The sequence below is a fragment of the Arachis duranensis genome, chromosome 6 (assembly GCF_000817695.3).
Source record: "Arachis duranensis cultivar V14167 chromosome 6, aradu.V14167.gnm2.J7QH, whole genome shotgun sequence".
In the NCBI taxonomy this organism is placed as follows: Eukaryota; Viridiplantae; Streptophyta; class Magnoliopsida; order Fabales; family Fabaceae; genus Arachis; species Arachis duranensis.
In genome coordinates, this window is record NC_029777.3 from 25,776,463 (window position 1) to 25,800,190 (window position 23,728).

Here is a 23,728-nt window from a genome sequence, read left to right on the forward strand (position 1 = left end):
ATAAAACATAAAATAAGAAATAGAAATATAGATAAATAAAATTGGGTTGTGATGAGCGGATAATTTATACGCTTTTTGGTATTGTTTTTAGTATGTTTTTAGTATGTTTTAGTTAGTTTTTATTATATTTTTATTAGTTTTTATTTAAAATTCACTTTTCTGGACTTTACTATGAGTTTGTGTATTTTTCTGTGATTTAAGGTATTTTATGGCTGAAATTGAGGGACCTGAGCAAAAATCTGATTCAGAGGCTGAAAAAGGACTGCAGATGCTGTTGGATTCTGACCTTCCTTCATTCGAAGTGGATTTTCTGGAGCTACAAAAGCCCAATTGGCGCGCTCTCAATTGTGTTGGAAGGTAGACATCTAGGGCTTTCCAGCAATATGTAATAGTCCATACTTTGCCTGATATTTCATGGCCCAAACTGGCGTTCCAAATCAGCTTTAGAATTCCCAGCGTTTAACGCCGGAACTGGCACAAAAGTTGGAGTTAAACGCCCAAACTGGCGCAAAAGCTGGCGTTTAACTCCAGAAAAAGTCTCTACACATGAAAGCTTCAATGCTCAGCCCAAGCACACACCAAGTGGACCCCGGAAGTGGATTTTTACATCATTTACTCATTCTTGTAAACCCTAAGTCACTAGTTCACTATAAATAGGACTTTTTGCTATTGTATCTATATCTCATGACACATTACATGTTTCACATTGTATCTTCTACGGCATGAGTTTCTAAACCCCATGGTTGGAGGTGAGGAGCTCTATAGGAACCTCTCCATACCAACTTGTGTATGGCAAGGCCTGTCATCTGCCCATGGAACTGGAACATAAAGCCTACTGGGCAACCGGATTCCTAAACCTGGATGCTAAGTTAGCTGGTGAAAAAAGATTGCTCCAGTTAAATAAGCTAGAGGAATTCAGACTCAGTGCCTTTGAAAATGCAAAAATTTATAAGGAAAAGGCAAAAAAGTGGCATGATAAGAAGTTGTCATCCAGAGTCTTTGAGCCAGGACAAAAAGTTCTGCTCTTTAACTCTAGGCTCAGACTATTCCCAGGAAAACTGAAATCCCGGTGGTGGGGTCCTTATGTGATTACAGGAGTGTCACCATATGGATATGTTGAGCTTCAGGATATTGATTCTGACAAAAAGTTCATTGTTAATGGACAAACGATTAAACATTATCTTGAAAGTAATTTTGAGCAGGAATGCTCAAAACTGAGGCTTGAATGAGTCTCAGTAAAGGTCCAGCTAAAGACAATAAAGAAGCTCTTGTTGGGAGGCAACCCAGTCATTAGCAGGTTATTTATTTTATTTAATAAAAGTTTGATATATATTCTTCAAGGTTGATCATTGAAATTGAAGGAATTCACAGAGTTACAAAAGAATTCAGTGAAATAAGCAGAGAAAAGGAGCTTGCTGGCAAGAAAACGCCAGTAAAGGGCATTCTGGGCGTTAAACGCCAGAATGGATACCATTCTGGGTGTTTAACGCCAATAAAGGCACCATTTTGGGCGTTAAACGCCAGAATGGGCACCATTCTGGGCCTTTAACGCCAGAATTGCAGCATCCTGGGCATTCAACAAAACGCCCAGTGATAAAGGGGTTTCTGGTGTTTAACGCCAGCCAGGGTGCCTGGCTGGGCATTAAACGCCCATAATGGCCACCAATTGGGCATTAAACGCCAGAATGGATACCATTCTGGGTGTTTAACTCCAGAAAGGCAGGGGAAGGAGATTTTGCTTTCCACTTCAATTTTTTTCACACTTTCATGTTTTGACCCATAATTTTCTACATAAACATGTTACAAATTTTCATCATTCACCCTCAAATTTCAAAAATCCAACAATTTTCTAAATTATTTCTCAAATCTCTTTCAAATCCTTTCCAAATCTTCTTCAAAAACTCAAGTATTTTCTCAAATTCTTTCTATATCTTCTCAAATCTCTTTCAAAACTTTCGAAAAAAATCCCTCCCCCTCCCTTATAAATACACATTCGGCCATCCCCCTCTCTTCACCATTCGAATTTGCTTCTCCTCTTCTCCCTCCTTTTTCCTTTCTTTTGCTTGAGGACAAGCAAACCTCTAAGTTTGGTGTGCTTTTCCGTGATCACCAAGCTAAGGCTCATCAAGACCATGGCTCCGAAAGGAAAACAAACTAATTCAAGAGGCAAGAAAGAGAATACTCTAAAGAATCTTTGGAGTCAAGAGAGGTTCTTAACCAAAGAACATGCAGACCATTACCACAAAATAATGGGTCTAAGGTCAGTGATCCCGGAAGTTAAATTCGATCTGAAAGAAGACGAATATCCAGAGGTCCAGGTGCAAATTCGAAATAGAGGATGGGAAATTCTAGCCAATCCTGAAACAAAGGTTGGAAGAAACATGGTTCAGGAATTCTATTCAAATCTATGGTTGATAGATAAGCAGAGAACGACTGGAACTGCTTTTCATACCTTCAGAACCATGGTCAGAGGGAGAACTATTTACTTCCATCTGGACAAAATAAGAGAGGTCTTTAAACTACCTCAACTACAAGATGATCCTGAATCCTTTAATAGGAGAATGGTGAGAGTAGATAAGGGGTTGGATCAAGTTCTAGAGGACATATGCCTCCCTGGAACTAAGTGGATAACCAATTCAAAAGGTGTCCCAAACCAACTCAAGAGGCGAGATCTCAAACCAGTTGCAAGAGGATGGCTAGACTTCATTAGGCGTTCTATTTTGCCCACTAGTAACCGTTCAAAGATCACTATCAACAGAGCAGTGATGATTCATTGCATTATGCTGGGAAAAGAAGTGGAGGTTCATCATCTGATTGCTTGTGAGATTTACACAATTGCAAACAATAACTCCACTGAAGCCAAACTGGCTTACCCAAGCTTAATCTCTTTGCTATGTAAAGATGCTGGGGTAAGGATGGGAGTAGATGAATTCATCCCAATTGAATATCCAATCACCAAGAAGTCAATAAAAGGACAAATGCAAGATAACTCTATCAAAAGGACGCCGCAGGAGTTCCCCCCTGAACTTCCTGAAATTGACTACTGGGCCCGCCTAGAAGCATCTGTTGCCAAGCTGCAAGAAGCTATGGAACAACTTAAGAAAGAACAGCAAAATTAAAACTGCATGCTCTGCAAACTGCTGAAGGAACAAGAGAAGCAGGGGCGTGAGCTACAAGAGTTGAAGCGCCAGAAGCTCTCCCTTGAAGGGTCAAACACCCCACAAGTTGAGGGAGCATCCACTTCTCAAAATCAAGGTTGTTGAGTCCTAACTTTGTGATAACCTCTATCATTAGGAATCAATTTTAGAGTCATTTAAATTTCTGTTTTTAATTTTCTGTTTTCTATTATTATTAGTCTTCTCTTATAATTATCTTTGAGTCTTGTTCTTATTCCATGATTAATAAAATTTAAAGTTCATGTCTTAAAGCTATAAATGTCCTATGAATCCATCACCTCTCTTAAATTAAAAATGCTTTAATCACAAAAGAACAAGAAGTACAGGATTTCGAATTCATCTTTGAAATTGGTTTAATTACTTTGATGTGGTGACAATACTTTTTGTCTTCTGAATGTATGCTTGAACACTGCATATGTCTTTTGAATTTGTTGTTCAAGAATGTTAAAATTGTTGGCCCTTGAAAGAATGATGAAATAGGAGAAATGTTATTGAGGATCTGAAAAATCATAAAAATGATTCTTGAAGCAAGAAAAAGCAGTGAATTCAAAAAAAAAGAGAGAGAAAGAAAAAAGCAAGCAGAAAAAGCCAATAGCCCTTTAAACCAACAGGCAAGGGTAATAAAAAGGATCCAAGGCTTTGAGCATCAGTTGATAGGAGGGCCTACAGGAATAATATCCTGGCCTAAGCGGCTGAACCAAGCTGTCCCTAACTATGTGCTTGTGGCGTGAAGGTGTCAAGTAAAAGCTTGAGACTGAGTGGTTAAAGTCGTGATCTAAAGCAAAAAGAGTGTGCTTAAGAACCCTGGACACCTCTAATTGGGACTCTAGCAAAGCTGAGTCACAATCTGAAAAGGTTTACCCAGTTATGTGTCTGTGGCATGTATGTATCCGGTGGTAATACTGGAAGACAGAGTGCTTTGGGCCACGGCCAAGACTCATGAAGTAGCTGTGTTCAAGAATCAACATATTTAACTAGGAGAATCAATAACACTATCTGGATTCTGAGTTCCTATAGAAGCCAATCATTCTGAACTTCAAAGGATAAAGTGAGATGCCAAAACTGTTCAGAGGCAAAAAGCTACTAGTCCCGCTCATCTAATTGGAGCTAAGTTTCATTGATATTTTGGAGTCTATAGTATATTCTGTTCTTTTTATCCTATTTGATTTTCAGTTGCTTGGGGACAAGCAACAATTTAAGTTTGGTGTTGTGATGAGCGGATAATTTATACGCTTTTTGGCATTGTTTTTAGTATGTTTTTAGTATGTTTTTATTAGTTTTTATTATATTTTTATTAGTTTTTATTTAAAATTCACTTTTCTGGACTTTACTATGAGTTTGTGTGTTTTTCCGTGATTTTAGGTATTTTCTGGCTGAAATTGAGGGACCTGAGCAAAATTTTGATTCAGAGGCTGAAAAAGGATTGCAGATGCTGTTGGATTCTGACCTCCCTGCATTCGAAGTGAATTTTTTGGAGCTACAGGTGCCCAATTGGTACACTCTCAATTGTGTTGGAAAGTAGACATCCAGGAATTTCTAGCAATATATAATACTCCATACTTTTTCTCGAGATTTGATGGCCCAAACTGGCGTTCCAAATCAGCTAAAGAATTCCCGGCGTTTAACACCGGAACTGGCACAAAAGTTGGAGTTAAACGCCCAAACTGGCACAAAAGCTGGCGTTTAACTTCAGAAAAAGTCTCTACACATGAAAGCTTCAATGCTCAGCCCAAGCACACACCAAGTTGACCCGGAAAGTGAATTTTTACATCATTTACTCATTCTTGTAAACCCTAGGTCACTAGTTTACTATAAATAGGACTTTTTGCTATTGTATCTGTACCTCATGAAACTTAAGGTGGCCTTAGATAGATCAGAGACTATGTTTGCTAAGCTAGAGGGGCTCTGCTCAGAATTCTCTGTCTGTTGCTGAGAAGATGATGGAAAAGGCTTGCTATTGCTAAACCTGTTTCTTCCACCATTGTTATTATTGAAGCCTTGCTTCTGTGTATCCTTCCATGAAAAATTCTGATGATTTCTCCATGAAGGGTTTTAGGTGTTGCCAAAGGCTTCACCAATGTAATTTACCTCTGATTGGAGGGTTCTCAGGATCATAAGCTTCTTTTTCAGAAGATGCTTCTTTAGTACTGTTGGATGCATTTTGCAATCCATTCAGACTCTGAGATATCATATTAACTTGTTGGGTCAATATTTTGTTCTGAGCCAATATGGCATTCAAAGCATCAATTTCAAGAACTCTCTTCCTTTGAGGCGTCCCATTACTCACAGGATTCTTTTCAGAAGTGTACATGAACTGGTTATTTGCAACCATATCAATGAGTTCCTGAGCTTCTGCAGGCATTTTCTTTAGGTGAATAGATCCACCTGCAGAATGGTCCAATGACATCTTAGACAATTCAAATAGACCATCATAGAATATATCCAGGATGGTCCATTCTGAAAGCATGTCAGAAGGACACTTTTTGGTCAGTTTCTTGTATCTTTCCCAAGCTTCATAGAGGGATTCACCTTCTTTTTGTCTGAAGGTTTGAACATCTACTCTAAGTTTGCTCAGCTTTTGAGGAGAAAAGAACTTGGCTAAGAAAGCCGTGACCAGCTTATTCCAAGAGTTCAGGCTGTCTTTAGGTTGAGAGTCCAACCATACTTTAGCTCTGTCTCTTACAGCAAAAGGGAAAAACATAAGCCTGTAGACCTCGAGATCAACCCCATTGGTTTTAACAGTGTCACAGATCTGCAAGAATTCAGTTAAGAACTGAAAAGGATCTTCTGATGGAAGTCCATAAAACTTGCAATTCTGTTGCATCAGAGAAACTAATTGAGGCTTTAGCTCAAAATTGTTTGCTCCAATGGCAGGGATTGAGAAACTTCTTCCATGTAAGTTGGAATTTGGTGCAGTGAAGTCACCAAGCATCTTCCTGGCATTGTTGTTATTTTTAGCTGCCATATCTTCTTCTTTTTTGAATGTTTCTGTCAAGTCCTCTCCAGAGGATTGTGCTTTAGCTTCCTTTAGCTTCCTCCTTAGAGTCTTTTCAGGTTCAGGATCTGCTTCAACAAGAATGTCCTTGTCCTTGCTCCTGCTCATATGAAAAAGAAGAGAACAGAAAAGAAGAGGAATCCTCTATATCATAGTATAGATATTCCTTTATGTGAGTAGAAGAAGAAAAGAATAGAAGAAGGAGAAGAGAAAAATTCGAACACAGAGGAGAAGAGAGGGTTCGAATTTTTAGATGAAGAGAAGTGTTAGTAAATAAATAAATAGAAGGAGATGAGAGAGAGAGAGAGGAGTTTTCGAAAATTGTTTTTGAAAAATGGTTAGTGATTTTCGAAAATTAGAGATAGAAAAGTAGTTAGGTGGTTTTGAAAAAGATAAGAAACAAACAAAAAGTCAATTAGTTAGTTGAAAAAGATTTGAAAATCAATTTTGAAAAGATAAGAAGTTAGAAAAAAATTTTTGAAATCAAATTTTTGAAAAAGATATTATTAAAAAGATATGGTTGAAAAAGATTTGATTGAAAAGATATTTTGAAAAAGATTTGATTTTTTAAAATTAAAATTGATTACTTGACTAACAAGAAACTAAAAGATATGATTCTAAAATTTAAAGTTTGAATCTTTCTTAACAAGAAAGTAACAAACTTGAAATTTTTGAATCAATCACATTAATTGTTAGCATAATTTTCGAAAACACAACTAGAAAATGGATTAATACAGATAGATTTACAGACGGATTTAGTCTTTATTACAGACGGATTTTTGGTTACCGACGAAATTACCGACGGATTTTGTCCCTCTGTAAAAGCCCCGTCGGAAATTATTTACCGACGGATTTTTTTCCGTCGGAAAATTACAGACAGATTTTTACCAGTTACCGACGGATTTTTCCTCTGTAAATTCTGCATGCATTTTTTCGAAGGCGACGAACTTTCCGACGGATTTTCCGTCTGTAATTACAGACGGATTTTTCAAACTTTGAATACAGACAGAAAATCCGTCTGTAAATCCATCAGCAATAAATATAAATTTAATAAATAAAATTTTTTATCTAATTTGTATTCGAATATTTATAATATTTCAAAAAAGAAACAAATTTATTGTATTATCAAATTGAAAGAAAAAAGTAATTTACAAGGAAGCCAATATAATACAAATAGCGACAGTAATCTAGTGATTGTAGCAAAAAAAGAAAAACTATGGTTACATTTTGTTTCCCTTTTCATAACTCTGCTAAGATTAACGATAAAAAATATGAAATTGTACTTCAGTTATGTTGTAACTTCTTCTCCAAACTTTTAGGCAACTTCAAACTTGCAGAAGCTTTTAATGCTCATCCTGGAAGTGAGTCTGCAGACTGCAACGAATAGTAGTAAGAGGGACTTTGTATCTGGCGGTTAGCCATAGAATAAGAAACAATGGTATGAGATAGCCCATATCCACATAACAAATGAAAGCATAACCATAATGGTCATTAGCTGAAGTTCACAACTTTAGGACCCTTTTTTGGTTTTGCTTGACCGTCTTTGGACTTTGAGGACTTGTCCTTGTCTCTGTTATTTATGTCATCTATCATGAAGTCATCCTCAATGTCATCCCCACTCACAAATTTGGTTACCGTTCCACAAGGCCTCTGTTCATTTCTCAGTCTCATTGCTGAAGGAAGAAATGGAGTTATAAGCTTTGCATAATACAAGTACCATTCTTCAAGATATAAAACTTTTAGCAATTCAATTTATCAGGAGATCAGCTAATGAATGCAATTAAACTGGAGAAATACAGAAAGAGTTGCAAGAAATCACATTTGAAGTACCTATTTTACGCCAAAACATATAATTATTTCCTCTAATTTAAGGTTTGGGATATGCAATTTGAGTTCACAGTGGAAACTAAAGCATAATTTGTGAGTCTAGAACCACCAATATAAAAAATGATTAGCCATGCCATGATATCTTATGGCTCCATAGTATCAATTTAGAACACCCAACAAGAGAATAAATTAGATTTAGAGCAAACAATAGCACTAATTTTTTTAGCAGCAGTTCTTTTAGTTATCATAAGGTGATGAACAAGCAAAAGCAGTGCACCTGCACCACTTGCATGTACTTGAGGTTATGGTCAATCATTATTCTACTTGCAGACTGGATCTAAATGCAGCTAAATAGCAGCAAAACATAAACAATATCAGATGTATGTTTGGAAATGCAAACAAGAAATCCTAATATACAAGCCTTTTTCGGGGCAATCCCTTGCCAAATGTGTCACGCCACCACATATTTTACAACAACCACCCTAGTATAAACAATTACTTAATATAGATTAGACAGTTGATTCAAGTGTTTGGCTAATACATCATCATATATTTGACAAGGCAAACCAGAAAGAGAAACAATAATACCTTAGGATAGATGCCATGAGCATTTTGAGGGCAGTTTTTACTCAAGTGTCCTTGCTGTTTACAGACAAAGCACTCTGCAAACTTTGTCCCTCCTGCATCACCATTGAAACACTTCATCTCATAAGAAAACAAATTGGAACACAACCAAAAGCTTAACAAAAAAGAAGTCATTCTAATATTCTATCAAAGGTACGACATTAAGTAACAATGTTTCATTGTTCAGTAAACTAGAAAGCCCAAGAGTATGATTATAAATCTGTGGTAAACTGCTTAATAAGAATTCCATTTTTCAAGAGAAAACCCTGAAACTAACAATGTTCATGTTATATCATTCACAACTTATCTTGTTTAAAGTTAAACCATTCTAGCTCCAATATATATCACAAAGGCATGATAGATAACAAACCTTCTTGAACATGGTGGGGACAATTTGCAGGTGAATGACCAGTTTCTCCACAATTGTAACAATACTTGTCATAATTGGCACCAACTTGAACTTCAGGGCAATTCTTAGCTCGGTGACCACGCCGTCGACACCGCAAGCATATCTGTAAAAACCACATTACATTTAATCACAATAGTGCACCAAATCCAGTTGATACTTCATACTTCATCCTAACTAAATTAAACTAATCCTATCATTACCAACTTCACAGCATTTTCATATAATTTTTATTTATTATTTTATTTTTCCTCCTCCAAGTTTCAAAACGACAAAATGGCACCATGTCCAGTAAATAAACAGTAATAATATAGATTCCTCAGTTGAAACATCAATTCCAAAAATCTAGCGTGATAGTTGGAACTGAATAGGCAATATACATGTATTGATAAAAAAAATGGAGCAAAAAGGGCATACTTCACCCATCATATAAATAAGAAATCCTGAGCTCCAGCATTATATACAAGTATACGACAAATACCAGGCCTATTTTAGGTTTATCAGCTGAAGTAGTAGAACTTCCACTATAATGCCCAAGCATCCCACCATGCCGCATTGAACTCGAGAGAACTGATTCAGTCATTGGGTATGCACTAGTGGCAACCCCCATCCCTCCATGAACCATAGGATGAGCACCTGAAATTTAGCAAAATTGATCATGTAATTATTATACCAAACAAGTAAAAACAGATATTTTCCTAAATCATTTTCCACCAGTAATTTGGCATTTGCAAGAACATTAAAAAAAATAGGAAAGATGTATCCTGAAAACATAGAAAGCTCAACTGTCATCATCACAGAAGTGAAATAAAAGAAATGAAAATAAATAAAAATGAAAAAAGTGTATTCTATTAGATTCTTGGATTCCCATAGTATATATTTGCAATTTATAGAAAAACTAAAGGAAGCAATCCTTTACAATGGATATATGGACTGAATCTGCACATCTGCTGGAAATAATTTACATTTTTCTGAAAATATCTGGGATTGTTTTTCAGCAATGGAATCTATCAATTGTGTATCCTTGGCTACCTGCTCATCAACACCACCAGAAACAGAATGTGAATATCATAGAACAGAGACTAGATGGCTGAAGAAACGTGAATATAGCATAATAATGTAGAACTTCAATAGCAAGGAAGTTGCGTAGATATTGATCTAGAAAAGAAGCAAACTGACATGAGCTCCTTTCATCCAGTCATCCTCCTCAATAATTTTAACTTCATATCTTGGCATCTCTTTCAAACCAATAGAATCAGCAACATGTGAAATGTTCATATTTATATCCTCACCTTCAAGAAGAGACTAAACCAACATAGTGTTTTCTTCCTCAGAAGAGACTAAATCAAAGGCAAACGCTAGCTTAGTCCTAATTAGATAATTACACGCTAAACACCTGCTTAACATTAAATAAAAAAACACCAAAACAATAGTAATTACTTCAGTTGCTTCTTCCTGGAATTAGAATGAAAAATTTGGGAATTCTTACATAGTTATGCTTATGTACAATATATGTAGCTAAAATCCAGATCTATGTTACCAAATCCACATTTCTTTGAGAACAGCCTCTAACTCCACGGATATGTCCCCTACAGATTTGTCCCCCTTTCCAACTTAAACTACAAACTCTAACAAGCTTTATTTTCAATGTATGTTTCAAATTATTCAGTATCACTAGAAAGAGTTTTATCCAACTAATATCATTAACTAATATAACGCATGAATGTATTACCCCAGAAGAATTCAGACGCTCCTCCCAAGCTTTATAAACTGACTTAACACTTCCTGGTCTTGCCTCATTCAAAGTAGATACCTGAAAAATGATTTTATGTTTTTAACAGAATCATTGAAAGAATCAGAGGAATTTTTTACGACTCCCAATTAATAATTGCTTTGAAAGACACAGAAACCATGAAACCATATAAGCACACATAAACACACCTAAGCATGATCAAAATGAACAACAAAACCCAGCTAGGCATTTTGTGATTCACTCAGTAATAAGCATACATATACTCCAAATCCAACACTGGAGAAAAAGGAGATGTTCACAACATTATGGTGAAATGGGCAGAGCTAATTGAAGAAAATGTGTGACACTTGAGATTAAATGAATGAAACAGGATATGGCTAGACTTATTAATAAAATTAACAGATCCTCCATTTCTCCATTTTTCATTAAAGAGAATATGAAATCATTCAAGCCAAGCAAGCCTTTTCATTATAATGATAACATTTGAAGCCGACTTGCATGCAACAAGAAACAACTTATTAAGAGCATGCTGAGGAAAAACCCAGAACATAGACCAACAGTGAATTTCATCTTTAAAGCTAGTCTTGTGTTATAATTTGGATGGAACCAGTGATTTTATTCTGATTTTGCTTCTTTGTTACCAGGCTGCTGAATTGTTACGCCATCCTCTTTTACAACCTTATGTTCTCCGCTATCAAAACGCATCATCCAATTTTCTTCCAGTATACCCCATAGTTAACTCAAAGGATAAAACAAAAAGATCTAAAAAATCTAGTGGTGGCAAGGACCAGAGGGACAAAGACACAACATCAAATTATTTGGAAAGGATTCATCCGATTGAGGAAAATGGACACTTACAGCCGAGGAATCTTCCAAGTGAGGGAGAGCTAACAGCTTCAACAAGTGCAGAAGACAACCTCGAGAACCGGATGGTTGATCTTACAAGCTATATAGTGGAATCTTCTACTAGTATTAGTGGCTCAAAAGATGGATCAACAAGATCAGAATCAACTATTTGTAGTGTGTGTAGGGACTCTGACTTCAAAACTAGGTTAATACATATTAAATGACTCGACATCAGCAATTATGTCTAAGTTGTAAGAAGTTTTCAACTTGAAGAATCACAAGATATTGTTATTAGCAGAGCACATAAATTAGCACCAAACTATACAACATAAAATGGAATCTTAGAAACACTTATTAAATTATGTTCGAAGGCAAACCTTAGGCACAAAAACATTTCTAGTAGCATAATTTTGCACCACCATAACTCCATTAAAATCTGTTTTGAAACCATCATCAGAATTAATTGTTTTAATAGCATGTCGATTTCTCTGGATAAGAATTATGGCTACCTGCATGGTCAATTCAGCATAAAATCATGTGAAAATGGATTTCAGATCTGTGTCTCTTACATCATAATGAGTGATAAGTAGTGCATGTTATTCACTCACATAACATGGATAGAGGTAGCAAAATACACTCCAAACATGAGAGAGAAAATAAGAAAGTTACACCAAAGTGCAGTTGTCACAGCTCGTACACTAGAATAATAAAGAGGAAAAAAAGGAATCAGGTGAAAGTAAATGGGACAAGTCATGGCAGCACTATCTTGAGCTATCAAATTAAGTAGCAACAGAGAGAAATGATATCCATGATAACACACACAACACTCCACCATGCTAAGTCAGTTTCCAAATTAGTCTGATATATATATATATACTTAGGAAAAAACAATATTAATAACAATAATGATAATGCTAATTAAAGCAAAAGAAAAAATAGCATCACATCAACACAAAGGCTGTGCTTATCACTATGTTCTTATCACTTTTCAGTTTTATGATATTCCAAGTGTTAAAGCAAAACCAAAAGCAGCCAAAGTGAGGTTCAATCAATTGAAAATAAATAATACCACAACCATAAACAATTAATTAGAACAAAAAAGAACAAAAAAGAACAAGTAATGGCAGAATCAAATGATCACAATTTCACGATGCTGAATTCAGAAAACCCTAAGAGTCTTAAAAAAACAAGAACTACTTTTTCTAAGCATTCCAATTATATTTGGCCCTCTTTAACTTCTCATATTTAGCAAATTAGACAGTTTTTCTCGAGATATGTTCAACTATACAAAATTGATAGCAATTAACCACTAATCGGTACTGTTTCAAATCAAATTTTGAGACTAGAGCAAGACACTGCACAATAACGCGTTTGGAATGAAAAATTAGCGAGAGAAACAAGGGATGGAGTTAGGGCTAACTTGGTTAGTGGAGTGCGAATAGATCAAAAGATTGAAGATCTATGCAACCCTATATATAAAGTGTTTGATTCGATTTGATTCGGTTAGTGGAGAAGCTGGTCTTTGCCGGAGAAGAAGTTACCAACGGAGTCAACTATCATTCCAAGCTTCGCTTCAAGCTTCGCCATTCAACAATAACCACCGAGTTTTCACCGAGTTGAGATAAGTTTCATGAATCGCTCCAGATGCGATGAGAGCGGCGGCAGAGGGAGCCCGTGTGACGCAAGGGATGACACAAAGAGATCCTGTGACGTGAGCAGCGGCGACAGTGGTGGGAGAAGCTGGTGCGATGGAGAGAAGAAGCAACTAGTGACGGAGAGACTCATTTGATTTGTGTGGACTGTGGAGTGTGACTGTGAATGGATCCAGAGGGTGGGATAAAATAAGCTTAACTCAATTTTTCCGACGGAAAATTTTAAATTACAGACGGATTTTCCGTCTGTAATAATTTAATAAAACGCAGTATTTTATCTATTTAATTACAGACGGATTTTTCATCTGTAACCATTTCTCACTGAAAAAAATTAATTTTTCCGACGGAATTATTGACGGATTCTCTTTTCCGTCTGTAATTTATGCTAATCCATTTTTTTTGTTTTCCGACAAAAAAATCCCTCTGAAATTCTCTCTGTATTTCAGTGGGATAAAATCCATCGGAAATATCCATCTGTAATAACTAGTTTTCTAGTAGTGAAATAAAAGATAAAATTAAGAAAAAGTTTTTTGAAAATCAATTTTAAAGAGCTTTCGAAAATAATAAAAAATGAAAAAGATTTGATTTTTGAAAAAGATTTTGAAAAGATAGAATTTTTGAAATTGAAATCTTGACTTGACTAACAAGAAACAACAAATTTTTAAAATTTTTTGACTAAGTCAATCCAAAGATTTTGAAAATTGTGAGAAAAATAAGGAAAAGATATTTTTTGATTTGTTTATGAGAGAGAAAATCACAAAAATAACTCAATGCATGAAAGTTTTAGTTCAAAACACATGATGCATGCAAGAACACTATGAATGTCAAGATGAACACCAAGAACACTTTGAAGATCATGATGAACATCAAGAACTTATTTTTGAAAAATTTTTAAGAAAAGAAAACATGCAAGACACCAAACTTAGAAATTTTTAATGCCTAGACACTAACAAATGAAAAATGCATATGAAAAATAACAAAAGACACAAAACAAGAAAATATGAAGATCAAACAAGAAGACTTACCAAGAACAACTCGAAGATCATGAAGAACACATGCATGAGTTTTCGAAATTTTTTTGAGAAAAATACAAAATATGCAATTGACACCTAACCTAAAAATTGACTCTAGACTCAAACAAGAAACATAAAATATATTTTTTTATTTTTATTTTTATGATTTTATTAATTTTTTTGGATTTTTGTATTTTTTTCAAAAAAATTTTTCTTGGAAAAACAAAAAAGAAAAGAAAATTTTTGAAAACTTTTTGAAAACAAAAGGAAAATTACCTAATCTAAGCAACAAGATGAACCGTCAGTTGTCCAAACTCGAACAATCCCCGGCAACGGCGCCAAAAACTTGGCGCACAAAATTGTGATCATCAACACTTTCTTCACAACTTTGCATCACTAACCAGCAAGTGTACTGGGTCGTCCAAGTAATAAACCTTACGTGATTAAGGGTCGATCCCACAGAGATTTTGGTATGAAGCAAGCTATGGTCACCTTTTAAATCTCACTCAGGTGGATTCTAATGGTTATAATGGTTTTTGAAAATTACGATAAATAATGCATAAAATAAAGATAAAGATACTTATGTAATTCATTGGTGGGAATTTCAGATAAGTGCATGAAGATGCTGTGTTCCTTCTGAATCTCTGCTTTCCTATTGTTCATCCAATCATTCTTACTCCTTTCCATGGCAAGCTGTATGTAGGGTGTCACCGTTGTCAATGGCTACTTCCCATCCTCTAAGTGAAAATGGACCTCTACAGTTTCTCGCATGGCTAATCAGCTGTTGGTTCTCGATCATGTCGGAGTAGGATCTATTGATCCTTTTGCGTCTATCACTACGCTCAACACTCGCGAGTTTGAAGCTCGTCACAGTCATTCAATCCCTGAATCCTACTCGGAATACCACAGACAAGGTTTAGACTTTCTGGATTCTCAAGAATGTTGCCAATAGGTTCTAGCTTATACCACGAAGACTCTGATCTCATGGAATGGAAGGCTCGGTTGTAAGGCGAGGGCAACCATGCGTCGTACATTAGGAATCCAAGGAAGGGATACACACTCTAGCTCTTGATTGTAGAATGGAGGTGGTTGTCAGGCACGCATTCATAAGGACGGATGATGATGAGTGTCACGGATCATCACATCCATCAGGTTGAAGTACGAGTAATATCTTAGAATAAAAATAAGCTTGAAGTGAATAAAAGAACAATAGTAATTTCATTAATTCTCGAGGTACAGCAGAGCTCCACACCTTAATCTATGGTGTGTAGAAACTCCACTATTGAAAATACATAAGAACAAGGTCCAAGCATGACCGAAGGTCAGCCTCCAATGTCTAAGATCGCATAAACTGATCAAAGATGAAAACACAATAGTAAAAAGTTCTATTTATACTAAACTAGTTACTAGGGTTTACAGAAATAAGTCTAAGTGCAGAAATCCACTTCCGGGGCCCACTTTGATGTGTGCTTGGACTGAGATTGAGCTTTACACGTGCAGAGGCTTCTCTTGGAGTTAAACGCCAAGTTGTAATGTGTTTTTGGTGTTTAACTCTGGTTTGTGACGTGTTTCTGGTGTTTTACTCCAGAATGCAGCATGGAACTGGCGTTAAACGCCAGTTTGCGTCATCTAAACTTGAATGAAGTATGAACTATTATATATTGCTGGAAAGCTCTAGATGTCTACTTTCCAACGCAATTGGGGGCGCACTATTTAATGTTCTGTAGCTCCAGGAAATCTATTTTGAGTGCAGGGAGGTCAAAATCCAACAGCATCAGCAGTCCTTTTTCAGCCTGAATCAGATTTTTGCTCAAATCCCTCAATTTCAGCCAGAAAATACCTAAAATCACAGAAAAATACACAAACTCATAGTAAAGTCTAGAAATATAAATTTTGCATGAAAACTAATAAAAACATTCCTAAAAGTAGCTAGATCCTACTAAAAACTACCTAAAAATAATGCCAAAAGCGTATAAATTATCCGCTCATCAACCACAAGCACTTTACTGGAGAACTCTCTTTTGGTTATGATTTTTATTTCAGTTACTCCCAGACAGTGGTGCTCAAAACCTTTGGCATACTCTATTAAATGCACTTGATCTCGACTCTTAGTGCTCTGTCTCAAGGATTACTTAACACAATTACACCACAAGCATATGACTAGGAAAACAACTCTTTGAGCTTTTAATCATGTTTGACCTTCCTTGTCATTGATGCTCAGAGCTTTGGACCTTTCTTTTATTTTTCTTTTGCTATTTCTTTTGCTTCAAGGATTAAGCTTTTGTTTAATTCAGATAATTCATAACAGTTCTCTAAATTCCTATTCCTTATGCACCAACATCCTTTGATTCAAATTAAACTATGCACTGCTCATATCATGCATTCAGAATCACAAATAATACCACCATATTTAAGTAAATAAGACTACTCTTAAATATAAACTCAATTTCTCATGCAATACATCACTTCTTTTCTTTTCTTTTGAATTTAAGCTCAGTGGGCGATACATGAAACAACTTTTTAGAACTTAAAGCAAATAACAGAATTAAAATAGCAAATCAAACTAGAACCTATGAATTAAAATAACAAAGGATCATGCAGAAACCAAGTAAAATAGCAGAAAACAAGAATCTAACATAATAAGAACAGGAGAAAATATAGAATAAAAGGAACTCAACCACCTCGGTTATCATAGTGGCCGTCTCATTCTTCAGGCTGTGCTCCTCCGTGAAGATGATTCACCTCTCTTTGGTGCCATTAAAATAAACAGAAAAGCCACAATCGAAGTGACAACACCAAACTTCAAAGTTTGCTTGTCCTCAAGTAAAGAAGAACTGAAAATAAGGGGGTAGGGGGCGACTTATATATGTATATATATAAGGGAGGGGGACGTGTATATGTGTATATATAAAGGGGCTTGATTTGTGGAATAAATGGGGAATGGATTCGCATGCAGGCGCCAAACATGGAAGAGTTGGAGTTTGGCGCCGCATGCTCAGTAAAAATAGCTTCACCTGGCGCCAAACTGTATTTCAAGTTTGGCACCACCCTTGATGTTTGTTTTTTTTTTTTTTAATGAAGTCAAACTTCAGGGGGCCAAGTCTAGTGCCCCTGGCAGAGAGATATCTTTGTGTAATGCTTGATGGTGGCGCCAAACTCCAAGAAGCCAAGTTTGGCACCACCCCATTCCTCAATTCCACCAAGTTACGCCGAATGTGGTGCCAAATTTAGAATTTCCCAAGTTTGGCGCCACCCCTCCAGAACAATTTTCCAATGTATGCGCATCATGTGGTGCCAAACTTGGAAATCCCAAGTTTAGCGCCACCCAGGCCGAATCAAACTCTTTAGGGTGGTCAAAATTCCTTCTAAGTTTACTGGTTCCTATTCTTAATATTTTGCATGATCAAAATATACATAAAATAAAAGAAAAATAGTAGAAACTCAAACAAAACTAATAAAATTAAAAATAAGAAAAATAAAAAATAAAAAATCAAACTTAAGGATACGAAAATATTGGGTTGCCTTCCGATAAGCGCTTCTTTACCGTTACTAGCTTGACGGTCTGCTCCTCGAAGGAGGAGAATCATAGGGGCTCAGCTCTTCACTGCTCACTGTGAACTTCTTTCCTGTGCTTTAATAGATCAACTCTATATGCTCAAGAGACAGGATCCTGTTCGCTGTATGAGGCAGGATTGAGCATGTAGTGATCACCTCCTTCATTCTTGGGGAAAAGTCTTCAGTGGGAATCTTTTTATTTCTCCATCCCTTGGGTATTCTTTTTTTTTTTTTGAGAACCTCCTCCTTGGTGGGTGATGCATTTCCGACACCAAACTTAGGTTTGATGTCAGGGGAAATTTTGTTGATTGTCACCAAAGGAGGTCTGAGCTGCAGATTTTGTTGTGCATCATCAGGGGGTTCTTGAGGGTTTGGATCAATAAGCTCAGTTTGCATGCACCTCTCTTCTTCACCTGTTGAATGCATATCTTTGAAGACATGAAAGATCAGTGGCTCATTATGCACTCTAAGCACTAATTCACATTCTTCGACATCTCCCAGTGGCTAGGAATGGTCTTCCTAGGATTATAGAGGCATCCTCATCCCCTCCCGTGTCAAGAATCACAAAATCTGTTGGGAAGAAGAACTTACCCAATTTGATCGAGGCGTTCTCCACTAATCCGTATGCAGGCTTTAGAGATTTGTCTGCCATTTATAATGCTATCCTTGTGGGTTGTGCCTCTTGGATTTGCAATTTGTTCATCACAAACAAGGGCATTAGATTTATGCTTGCACCCATATCACATAAGGCCTTCTCACAGGTGGTGCTCCCAATGGTACATGGAATTTGAAAGCTCCTTAGATCTGGCACCTTCCTTGGCAAGTTATTCTGAATTATGGCACTACATTCCTTAGTCAAGACCACTGTCTCATCTCCCTTTAAAGGCTTCTTCTTTGACAATAACTCCTTCATGAATTTAACATAGAGAGGCATTTACTCCAAAACCTCAGCAAAAGGAATATTGATTTGCAACATTCTGAAGACTTCCAAGAATTTTGAAAACTGCTTGTCCTTGGTCTCCTTTTGAGGTCTCTGAGGATATGGTATCTTAGGCTTGTATTCAGGAGCTTTAGGTAATGTTGGATGTGTGTCAAGAGTGATTGGAAAAGGATTGTCCGCACACCTAGGTGGGGCGTGCTCAACCCCCTCCCTTTTCTCCTTTGGAACTTCTTTTTCAACTGGCCCCTCAGTAATTGGTGCTTCCATACTTGCCACTTGTCCACTTATCATGGCGATGGCCTTGCACTTCTCTCTTGGGTTCACCACTGTATCACCAGAAAATGTACTTGGGAGCCTCTCAGGTATTTGCTTGCTCAATTGGCCTACTTGCACCTCCAAGTTTCTTATGGAAGCTTCAGTTTCTTGCATAAAATTATTCAATAGTGCTTCCCAATCAGTGTTCCTCTGGGACTGAGAATTTGCCTGCTGAGGTGGTTATTGTTGATGAGACTGAAACTGGCAGTTATTTTGATTGTTTTGCTAAAGACCGCCTTGAGAATTATTGTTAAAATTTTGTGATATCTGAGGTTGCTCTCTCCACCCAAAATTTGGGTGATTTCTCATCCCCTGATTATAAGTCTTAAAGTATGGATCATTATTGGGGTTTCTAGGAGCACTCCCGATGTAATTGACCTGTTTAGAAGAAGATTGAGCATAATCATAATTCTCACCTTACATAGAGCTACCAGTCATGTCATAAGGGGCCTCTTGAGGTGCATTTTGAGTGTTGACAGTTGAAACTTGCATCCCACTCAATTGTTGAGTAATCAAATTCATCTGCTGAGACAAAATTTTGTTTTGAGCAAGAAGAGCATCCAAAGCTTCTACTTCCAAAACGCCTTTCTTCTGAGGAGTCCCAGAGTTCACATGATTCCTGTTAGATGAGTATAAATATTGGTTGTTAGCAACTAACTCAATAAGCTCAATAGTCTCCTCTGGTGTCTTATTCATGTGCAATGAACCACCTGCAAAATTATCTAAACACATTTTGGACATTTCACATAAGCCCTCATAAAAGATATCTAGCTGAGTCCGTTTAGAAAACATGTCCAGAGGGCATTGCCTGGTCAGTAGCTTGAATCTCTCACAAGCGTCACAAAGGGTCTCACCATCTTTCTGTCTGAAGGTCTGAACTTCCACCCTCAGCTTAGTCGGCTTTTGTGGTGGCAAAAATTTAGTCAGAAATCCAGTGAACACCTTATCCCAAGTTTCCAGACTCTCCTTGGATTGAGAATCTAATCACATCTTTGCTCTATCCCTCACAGGAAATGGGAAGAGCATGAGTTTGTAAACCTCAGGATTCACTCCATTAGTCTTCACAGTATCACAAATCTGTAAGAAATTAGAAATAAATTGATTTAGGTCTTCTTGAGGAAGTCCATGATATTGACAATTTTGTTGCAGAAGAGTGACTAGCTGAGGCTTCAGTTCAAAATTGTTTACAGCTATAGGAAGCACCACAATGCTTTTTCCATAAAGATCTGCATTAAGAGCAGTGTATGAGCCAAGCACTCTTCTAGGTTGTTCATTCTCATCCAGATTTGCCATATTGGCATTCACAGCATGATTATGATGCATATTGGACTCTGCATCTCCTCTTTCAAGAGTTTCACTCAGATTTTCACTAGTCTTGTAAAGTCAAGCTTGTTGCAAGTGCCGCCTCAAAGTCCTTTCAGATTCAGGATCAAAATCTGTAAGAGGTTCCTTGTCCGTGTTCCTGCTCATAAACAGACAGAAGACAAGAAGAATGTGATTCTATACGTCAGAGTGTAGAGAATTCCCAGTGTAACCTGAGTAAAGAAATAAAATAAAACACTAAACAATCAAACAGAGGGATTTTTGAAAATTATATAAACTAATAAAGCTAGGAAATTCAAAATTTATAAAGAAAATTAAATAGGAAAATTAAAATAGAATTAACAAGGTAACACCAAACATGAAGGTTGTGGTAGGCTTAGAGAAGGGGGTTGAATCTATGCCTTCCTTTGATTTTGCTGTTATTACCCTTTTAAAATAACTTTGCAATTCTGATTCTGTTCGAACTGAGCAGCGGAAATTTATGAGACAATTTGTTTTTGTCTCATGAAAATCAGAAAACAGAACACAGCAGAGAAGAGAAAAGCTAACACCAGCAAGTATCCTGGTTCGGTTGCCTTGTGCTATGCAACCTACATCCAGTCTCCTCCACAACTATGGAAGAATTTCACTATAGTTAACAGTATTACATACACCAATAACACAGGATTGACCCAATCCTTTCACACTCAAGTTCTAACCTAACTTGACATTGGCTATGCTAATACCTAACTATGAAGGAGATTGACTTCATCAGCAGCCTCTTTGCTATGTGCAAAATCAGATTCACAAACCTCAGCTTGAGTTCTTCAGTATTGGCCGAATGCTTCTTTGAAAGAAAGCATTATCCAAGTAGATGAACTTCCTAACAGAACACTGTTCTCACACTCTGGTTTTTTTCTCCTTGCTTTTGAATGAACAACAAACCTCTTTTATCTCCTAGCATGTTGATGGGTTCATCTTCCTAGGTTAGCTCCTTGAGCACTGAGCTTTTCCAACCCTCAAGCTCATTTTTTCTTCTCAAACATCAAAGTAGGACATTTGCTTCTGACTTTTTCAACTTGACCGAAAGCCATGAAGGAGTAACCGAAAATGTCTTCCAATGGTCAACCAAATCTGAACCATAGAGATGCAACTTGGTCCCCAAGAATCTCTTGTGACCGTGGATTTGTAGCAGTGAAGAACAGAGATCAACTTTTCCTTTGAATGCCATTTTTGGATAGAGTAGAGAGTTGGGAAGAAAGGATGAAGATCTGATGCATGCAAGATGAGATGGATTACCTTTCTTACGCTTGATTTAGCTTGGAGTTTCTGTTTTAGCTTATGTGTTTCAATCTTCAACTCTCTCTCTCTTGCTTCTTTGGTTACTAGCTTAGGGAGGAACCTTTTTCTCTCTTTCTCTTTCTTACTTTTCTGATGCCATGATTTGACTTGATTAGAGAGGAGAGGAACGTTGCTTTGGTAAAAGCAAGTGAGAGGGAATGAAGACTTCAATCTTGTATGAGAAGCTTGGATCAACTTGAATTGTTGGACACGGGCTTGGATTGGATCACTTCTTTTTGCCCGTTTTGATTTTTCAGCCTTGTTTCCTCATGGGCTTTGTTTATTTATTTACTCACCAGCCTTGCTATATTATTTTCATACTAATTTGGGCTGCTGAACTAAGTTTTGGCCTGCAACATATAATAAATAATTAGCAACATATAATTATTGACACTTAACACTAATTATTTATTTTGCCGAAAAATAATGTTTGTCATCACTTATTAATTTAGTTAATTTCTTAACTCAACAATCTCCCCCTTGATGACAAACATGATTTAAGCAATAATCAAAAGGAAGTGAATTTGAGTAAGGTTTAGAACCTCCTTTTGATTTTTGTCATTTGCTTTTATGTTGCTCCCCCTTTCCTCTTCAAGATTAGCTCCCCCTGGATTTATGCTTTCCTCTTTGTTCCTGTTATGCATTGTACTTAAAGAAAGCACAATAAAGAGCTATGCACATTTATCTTGTATAAGAGATATCAAATGAGTTACATCACATAATCAGCCCAACATCAAGCTAATATCAGTAGCAAAAGGATTCAGCATGTGAAATCAAATTTTAGTGCAGCAATTAGACAAAAAACCGAAAGAGTTACTAGTAGCTGCATCAACACAAAAAAAATTACCATACTTCTAGTGCTATTCTAGTGCTATTACTCCCCCTTTTGTCATCAAGGGTGGAAAATAAACAAGATCAACAAAAACATCAATACAAATCCTGCAAGAAAAGGTTAGATCACAGTCCAAAGTTCTAACTAAACCAACAAAAGTGCAGCAGTATTTAGAGTTATTACAGTCATCCAAAATAAAAACAGTTCAACAGTTGCAAAATTAATAGAATTCATGAGACAAAAAGAGAGCAACAACAGCAGTTTCATGAGACAAATCTTAGGCATCAGAACCATCCCCCTCCGAAGCAGCTTCCTCTTCAGCATCAGTGGCAATGTCTTCATCATTTTGAAGGTTATCAATGAAGGTCATGAGTACAGCCACCCTATCCCTCGGTTTCTTCAGAAAGTTCTCATGCTTGCTAGCTAGTTTCCTTTGATTGGGAGACAAACTCTTGAGCAACATCCCTGACCACATTCAGCAGAGTGGATTTCTTCCCAGTGGAGATGAAAGTACCCTCAGTGGAGGGAGCAGTAGAATCCTCAGGGATAAAGTCCTCATCTTCATAATCTTGGATGACTCTTTCAGATCTAGTGGGTCCTTTGTTCTGTTTCACTGAACCACCTCCCTTTAGATATGAATGTCTATTTTCATATTTCTCATTGGTCAAGTCAACACCAAAATACTCAAAAATACAAGTTAGAAACATGCCATAAGGAAGAGCTTTGTCCTTTTCACTTCTAACAGAATCAAATATGTATCTAACCATCAAATATGCAAATGAAATTTCAGTTTTGGTGAGAATGGCATATAAAACAAGAGTGTCAGTGTATGAAACCCTTTGATATGAACCATTTTGAGGAAGTATAATGTGGTTGACCATTCGGTGCAACTGAGCACATTCATATCCTAGGGCTTTGTGTATGGGTATAATGCCATCTATTAAGGAGACATGTTCACAAATACTAGCTAGGGCATCATTGTAAGAAACACCAACTCCTTCATCCCACTTAACTGACGTGTATGCACGAGGCCCCTTCATCAGTATACTTCAAAGCTTCACTGATGGTCTCATTGTTTAAAATGATATCTCGGCCCTTGACATACGAATGAGCAGTGCCTTCATGATAAGTCATGTTTGCATAAAACTCTT

General features: G+C 36.7%; 1 protein-coding gene and 2 non-coding genes across 3 annotated transcripts; 2 read left to right on the plus strand and 1 right to left on the minus strand.

Annotated features, from left to right (window-relative positions):
• Positions 1-5,637: 5,637 nt before the first annotated feature.
• On the plus strand, positions 5,638-5,745 carry LOC127740379 (small nucleolar RNA R71). Its single transcript, XR_008001056.1, has one exon. It is a non-coding gene; the product is annotated as a small nucleolar RNA R71 (small nucleolar RNA).
• A 1,598-nt stretch (positions 5,746-7,343) lies between these two features.
• On the minus strand, positions 7,344-10,306 carry LOC107493457 (uncharacterized). The gene is made up of 7 exons (XM_052262997.1): positions 10,208-10,306; positions 9,994-10,060; positions 9,510-9,664; positions 8,993-9,134; positions 8,587-8,678; positions 8,416-8,480; positions 7,344-7,837 (listed from the first exon to the last, which is right to left on the minus strand). Exons 1-7 carry the CDS (start codon positions 10,304-10,306, stop codon positions 7,663-7,665), a joined length of 795 nt encoding a protein of 264 aa, XP_052118957.1. The 3' UTR covers positions 7,344-7,662.
• A 9,582-nt stretch (positions 10,307-19,888) lies between these two features.
• Positions 19,889-19,996, plus strand: LOC127739848 (small nucleolar RNA R71). The gene has a single exon (XR_008000590.1). It is a non-coding gene; the product is annotated as a small nucleolar RNA R71 (small nucleolar RNA).
• The last annotated feature ends 3,732 nt before the right edge of the window (positions 19,997-23,728 follow it).